This window comes from Malus domestica, chromosome 13 (genome assembly GCF_042453785.1).
Source record: "Malus domestica chromosome 13, GDT2T_hap1".
In the NCBI taxonomy this organism is placed as follows: Eukaryota; Viridiplantae; Streptophyta; class Magnoliopsida; order Rosales; family Rosaceae; genus Malus; species Malus domestica.
The window spans coordinates 23,905,465-23,912,374 of NC_091673.1; the positions used below are offsets into that span (position 1 = coordinate 23,905,465).

Here is a 6,910-nt window from a genome sequence, read left to right on the forward strand (position 1 = left end):
TTAAATTTCCACATATTTAAAGCTTCAATTTTTCTTTGAAATCCCAGAGAAAATGATTGGTTTGGTGAAGTGGGTAGCTTTCTTCCCCCTTAAATTTGCTCAAAGATTTGGGATTTTGGATTGTTTTTGTAATCTGGATGTGGGGTTTGGTGGGTTTTGAATTTGATGAGTGTTGGTGGATTTTTTAGCTTTTTCTGGGTTTTTGTAATTAATGCATCATTGCTGTATTTTTTTAATTGTTTAGTTAGCATCTTCAAAGTAGAGATTAATGATGATGACAGACTCGTTTAAAATTTAATTGGTGTTATTAATTGCTTCCTGGTTGGGTTCCCTTATTTTTTTGGCAGAATTGGTAAGTTTGTTGTGTCCCTTACAATGATGATATTGGGATAGATCTGAATTTCATATAACAGATCCAATGCTTCAATTCAGACATCATTCTAGTAATCATGTTTTGTCTTAATTGTTTTGTTCAAGAGATTAATCTGTTGTCCCTTCTTCATTAAGTACTACGACATCACCTTCTGCACCGCCCGCCCTCATTCCCTAGTCCTTTTCTTTCCCTCCCCTTGCTTCTCATTCCCGGAAAACGCACTGATCGGGCGACTCCTACATGAATTGAATATTTTATTATTTTTAATCTAGTTGGATTAGTGATTAGTGTGAGTTCCGTCTCTGGACACGTCAGCATTTACCAGAAAAACTGACGGCGGTCTAACATTGGCACAAGGTGGTCTAACATTGGCACAAGGCGGTAAAATGAGGTATAACATTGTCATTTTTAAAAGATGAGATATGAAAGTATCGTCAGACCAATAATTGAGACAATTTTTTGTCATTTACCCCTTAGTTTATGTACGTGTTGCTGCTTCCCCGCCCAACATTCCGTGTCATAAAGCATTGATGGTCTTATTGTTGTCCTATAAAATTTTCGCTTAAACTTTAGTGGCATACGATGATCGCACAACACACCCAATACACTCTTCTACTTCATCCATCTAGCTTGTATTCTATGGTTAAAATCTCCAACCAACTCTGTTCTTTTGCAAGATAAAACCTAGGTAACGAAAACGATCGCTCTTTAGTACTCCTTGATCTCCAATCTTCACCCCTAACTCATGAACCTGAACTTGCACCCCTAACTCATTTGGTTGAAAACTCAAACCATATAAATTCAACCGTTAAAACGCCCGAGTATCGTATGCCGTATGAGCGTTTGGGGGAAGAAAGTGCAGTAATAGAAGCTGCTCTCAGAAAAGAAAATGGTGTACTTTAAACCTGAATGGGGAAAGAAAAAGGTTTATGGAATTATTTATAATCATCAGCACCCCCACAAATCGGGCATCCCCAATTCCTCATGCACAAACTTTATATTGTTCCCACCACAGCAAGTAAAAAAGGTGGCAAATTTCCAGACCGAGTTTCGGAAGATCTTCGTTTCAACCAAGTACTTCTGCAAAGATTTTGATCTGCAGAAGCTCAGTTGTCAATTTAACAACTAATTCAAAACCACAAGCGTTCCTCTCAGAGAGAAAAAATTAAAATTAAAATTAAAAAAAATAAAAAATAAAGCTAATAGCGAAATGTTACAAACATAACAAAACGATTACTCGATTCAGAAAGATCACACGACGCATGCTACATCACAGCATTAGTGTTTCAACATTCAGGAAGATCATTCTCAATGCATACAATCAGACGGATCTGCACGTCTTCACACTTGAAAACCGGTACTTGAACATGAACTTTGAATTCAATATTAACAAACATGACAAAAACCACCTACCCCATGTTTTAGGAGACCAACTGCTTGGATCTTGCTTGCTCGTCCCAGCTTCACCTGATATTATTTACTTTCTAGACTTTACAGGCAACCTGCACGTTAAATTCACAGTTTCGTTACTGAAGAAGAACAGAAACAGTAGGAAGAACAAACCAAGTATCACGAAAACCATCTTCTTGATCAATGATCCCAAGTTCCCAACACTGAATATAACATTGAATTAATTTACAGTTGCCACACACACACCAAGCATCGGAAAACTGATTCAGTTTCCAGTTTAGCGTGCTGCTCCCCAGTTGGGAGCGGTATTGGCCATTACATTTGATCCAACGGTTGGAAACGTGCCTTCAAATGCAGCAGAGATGTATGTCGCACTGTGAAGGCAGAGCAGTCGAACCCCTGCTGCTCAGGTCGAAACACGACTAGCAAAGTAGTCGAAAGATGATTTACCAATACCAGAAAAAATGTTATGCATAAGTAGAAAATTCATAACCCGAACAATCACGAAACCTAGCAATGTAATGTAGGAAGAAGACTAACAAAATGTCATATAATTGGATATGAAGCACGAGGATCGATTAGTCGGAGATAGAAAGACGATTGGAATAAATATTTTCATCATAAAATTGAAATTCTGGAAAGCCCTTTCCAGTTACAACAGCAAAACCTCCAGCTAAAACCCTAATTCTTCTTCTTCTTCTTCTTCTCCTTCATTCTCTCTCGTCCTCCAGCAAAACCCTCCCAAATCCTACAAACAATTTGAAACCCTAAGAAAAACCCTAATTTAAATTGCATTGATACATTGCTTAAAATTCACAAATTTGCACAAACCCTTATTCTTCTTCTTCATCTTCTTCGTCTTCTTCTTGTTCCAGCCACCCAAAGCTAGTTTAATTCTAACCTTATGAATCCTACTACAAAGAAATTTCTTCAAATAAAAGAAGTCCCAACTCTCTCACCTCTCCCCTAAAGGCTAAAACCACACAACCAACAACAACAAAAATAGCAAAACAGAGACATACACATATTTATATATACCAACAAAACACACCACCAGCCACCGCCAACGGACGGAACTCCAACCCAATCGGGTTTTTCAACGCTGGTCGTCTTCTCTCCGACCCGAATTTCCGTGCCCGCCCGACAAAGAAGCCAACAAATTGAGATGTCCAGGAAGGTAATTTCCCACTCTGGCAGCCGAGGCCTCGCCCATCGGCTGCTGCTGCAAGAACAACGAATGCTGCTGATGGTGCTGATGGTGCTGTTGCTGCTGCTGGTGGGACAGCGCTGACTGGGCCATCAGCTCCGGGGGCGGTGTGGCGGCGAAGCTCCACACCTGCCCGAAGTGCGGGGCCCAGAACCCGCCGGGTCCCCCTGCGTTGGGGCCTAGCATGGAGGCCATGGAGTGCCCGACGACTGAGACGGCTCCGTCGTTGTTGGCGTGGTTGTCGGAGGGGTCCTTGGCGGCGGAGGCGTCGTGGTTGTGGTTGTGGCTGTGGTTGTTTTCGGGGTCGTCGAGGGAACCGCGGACGCGCTTGCCGAGGATGAAGGGGGTGGGGCACAGGAGCTGCGGTTTGTGATCGGAGGAGGTGGTGGAGGGGGCGGAAGAGGAGGTGTTGCCACCGCGGAGGGAGACGGAGACGGTGGAGAAGGAGGCTGGGGTGGTGCCCGTGCCGGTGGCGGCGATGATGGAGGGCTCGGCCTGGCGGAGGAGCCACTCGATGGTCTGGCCGTCGGACTTGTGGCCGAGCTCACGTGTGAGCTGGAAGACACGTGCGGCGCAGATGATGGGCATGCGGATGCGGCGGCCCCGTCCGTCGACCTTGCTGTGTCGGTCCTTAGAGGGTGGCTTCTTGACGGCTAAGACGCCGTTACTTGACGGCCTCTGCGAGGTCTGCTCCACCATAGCTCCTGCGCCGCCGCCGCCGTTAGTGAGCTCGTTATTAGGCGCCTCGGAATTTGACATGGGAAGAAATTGAAAGTGAGCTGCTCCTGCTCAGCTGGGTGTAAAGCTGGGTTTACACACCCACACACACAGTGCGTGTACGAGCTGTTCAATTTCTACAGGGAGATAAGAGAGGGTTGAGTGGTGGTGGTTTTCGGGGGGGTTTTGGGGGGGGGGGGGGGGTGGGGGGCGGTTCAGGTGGAGAGGGAGAGTGAGGAGAGGAGGGAGGTGGGCTGGGCTGAAGGAAACACAGCTCTCTCAAATGATTGAGCTTCCAGACAGGAGCTGGTGGAGACAGAGGAGGGCACATGGGGTGGTGGCCCCCACTTATATACAAACACTCTTCCCCTTCACACCTTTTCCTTCACTGTGTGAAACACGCGCATTCCCAATCCCATAATTAATTAAAATGAAATTCTCTTTATTGTCTTTTTTTTTTTAACTAAATTTATAAAATTACATGTGGCACTTTGTTGCATTGGCAAAAAATAATTATGCCCATACCCTTTGATACATGTTCAATATTCATGGATTTCCTTCCCATGTAATGACTAACTGTTTAACTCACTGATGTTATTGCTATACTAAAAACAATTATATAAATAAGAAGAAAAAAAGTTTCACACACCATTTTTAGCATTTTACATTGTAAGCTTAATTTTGGCCATTATTTTTATTTAATTTATTCAATCTCATGTCTACAAAGAAAGAGGCGAGTGTGTAACGTCAAGTATTATGCGTAAAATTCACTTCCTTTAGAGCAAGTCCACCGGAGTGGACTTTGCCCAGCACTTAGGGCTGGTTTGGTATTGCTGTGCTTTGAAAAAAAGCTACTGTGAGAATAAGCGGCTGTGCTGTGAGAATAAGCGGCTATGCTGTGAGAATAAGCGGCTGTGAAAAAAATCAGTAGAGTGTTTGGTAAACTTTTTTGTAAAAGTGCTTTTGAAAAAAAAAGCAGTCTGATAGTGGGTCTTTTCATTAAAAGAGCACTGTAGCTCCGTGTGCTTTGAAAAAAAGCCAGTTTTCCAAAGCTACAAATAACAGCTTCAGATTTTTCCTTTGATTTCAGCTTATTCTCACAGCAGCTTCCAAAATAAGCCATTTTTTTTCAGTTTACCAAACACCTAAAACCCTCACAGCTTTTTTTCATGGGTGCTTTTTTTTTAAGCACCTCACTCCCAAACCACCCCTTAGTCCAAATAGCAGCCCAGCACCCTGTCCATGTCCTCCAGCCCGCGCAACAGCCTGGCACCCAGCCCATGCTGGTCTCTGGGCCAGCACAAAACAGGCTGACCAAGAAGCTGGGCCATTTGCTGGCGCATGGCCATGTGGCCGATCCTGGGCTCTAGGATTTGAATATTTTTCAAATCCAATGGTCCAGATTAATTAACTACATTAAAATTAATTAAAAATATAAAAACTACATAATTTTTTTAAAAAAATACAGTAAAATTTTAAAAAAGTTTTTTTTTCTATAAATATCTAACCCTCATCTTCCACCTTACACATTAAAGTTATTTTTTAGTGTGTATTTTTCTATAAGTTTATTTGATGAGTATGTAATTTTATTTTAGTGTGTATTTTTTTTTAAGTTTATTTGAAATTTTATCCGAAATTGATTAAAAATCTTATCCGAAATAAACTTAAAAAAAAAACACACCAAATCAATGCGTTGGGTGCCAGTGCATTTTTTTAAGGGTGGAGATGCCTTGGCCTATTACTGTTCACTTCAGTCTATTACTGTTCACTTGAGTGGATAAATGCGCTAGGTGCTGGCACAAAGTTCTTAGGGGTGGACTTGCTCTTATGTAAGAGCAACTCCACCCCAGCCCTTTAGGCTGGCACCCAATCCAAAAAATGGACCGGCATCCTATTGATTTGCTCCACCCCAGCCCTTTAGGCTAGCACCCAACCCAAGCCAAGCCACAGGCCAGCCCAAAATCGACAGAGGGAAGAGACAGTCTATCTGACGTCAGATAGCCTTTTATATTTCTTTTGCGCTTGGCGCGTGGGAAGGACGCCCTACTGGGCGCGCGTCTCCGACAACAAAACAGAGGTGGGCCCGCATGTGCAAGCGCACTAAACCTTTCTGATGGGAGGCCACGTGGCCAGTCCTTAGCCGTTGGATTCCCAACTGCTAGATTTCTGGACCGTTGGATTTCCAACGGTAAAAAAAAATTCAATTTGAAATTGATATGGACCGTCCGATCTAGATATCAACGGTCCACATTTTTCCACTAGAAATTGAAAAAAAAAAAGGCACAACGGTCAGAATTATGATCGTTGGCCACGTGTCAAGGTATAAGCTATTGGATTTGAATCTTTTTCAAATCCAACGGTCCAAATTAATTACCTAAATTAAAATTGATAAAAAAATTAATTAAAAATTGTTAAAAAAAATACATAAATTTTTTTTAAAAAAATCCTATAAATACCTAACCCCTCATATTCCACCTTACACTACATTTCAATATTGTCAACAATTTTTACCAAAGCTTTCATATAATTTTTTAGAGAAAAAAAATGACTGCATGGAAGCTCATCAAAGATCTTACTTTGTGTGAATGATGGGTTCACACTACTCATGACCCAATTACAAGTAATGAGATGGATAAGCGAGAAATGTGGAGTAAAATTACGAAAGCGTTTTGCAATGTACTTGGAAAAGACGCTAGAAGTAGTCAAGGTCTTCAAGGTTGTTGGAAAAAAAAAAAACTCAACGCATCCTTTACTTGTTGAAAAAACGCCATCTCTCATGCTTCTAGTAATCTGCGTAATGGGACAAGTTTAGCGGATCAGGTGACGATATTTTTATTTATTTATATGCATTTCACCCGCATCAATATTTTAAGTTATTTATTTGTGTTACACGCGCATTTTATAATATTGTCTTATCCCACATTCTACAAGCACAAGCATTTCACAATGCAAAGAACCAGAACAAATCATTCAGCAAATGAGAATGTTGGCAAATTGTCAAAGATTGCTCCAAATACAAAATTGTGGCAACCGGTCCAGAAGTTGTCATGCACGACATGGGTCTACACAATTCGCCAGAGGCAGACACAACCGAACAAGAAGGCGACACATTTGAAGAGACGGAAGGGACGCCTGAAGAAGTGCCAGAGACCCAATCGACTTGTCAGTCCCTTAGGCCTCAAGGTAAAAAGGCATCAAAGAAA

At 42.1% G+C, this 6,910-nt stretch overlaps 1 protein-coding gene across 4 annotated transcripts; it reads right to left on the reverse strand.

Moving 5' to 3' along the window:
- Nucleotides 1-1,253: 1,253 nt before the first annotated feature.
- LOC103429578 (transcription factor TCP7-like) lies at nt 1,254-4,019 on the reverse strand. 4 transcript variants are annotated; one of them, XM_070810229.1, is made up of 3 exons: nt 2,806-4,019; nt 1,787-1,875; nt 1,254-1,453 (listed from the first exon to the last, which is right to left on the reverse strand). In XM_070810229.1, the coding sequence occupies exon 1, from the start codon at nt 3,747-3,749 to the stop codon at nt 2,880-2,882; it is 870 nt and encodes a 289-aa protein (XP_070666330.1). In that variant the 5' UTR covers nt 3,750-4,019; the 3' UTR covers nt 1,254-1,453; nt 1,787-1,875; nt 2,806-2,879.
- Between the last annotated feature and the right edge of the window lie 2,891 nt (nt 4,020-6,910).

Bases quoted from the DNA above. Each gene is read 5' to 3' on its own strand.
- LOC103429578 (XM_070810229.1), bottom strand. From the start codon at position 3,749: ATGTCAAATTCCGAGGCGCCTAATAACGAGCTCACTAACGGCGGCGGC.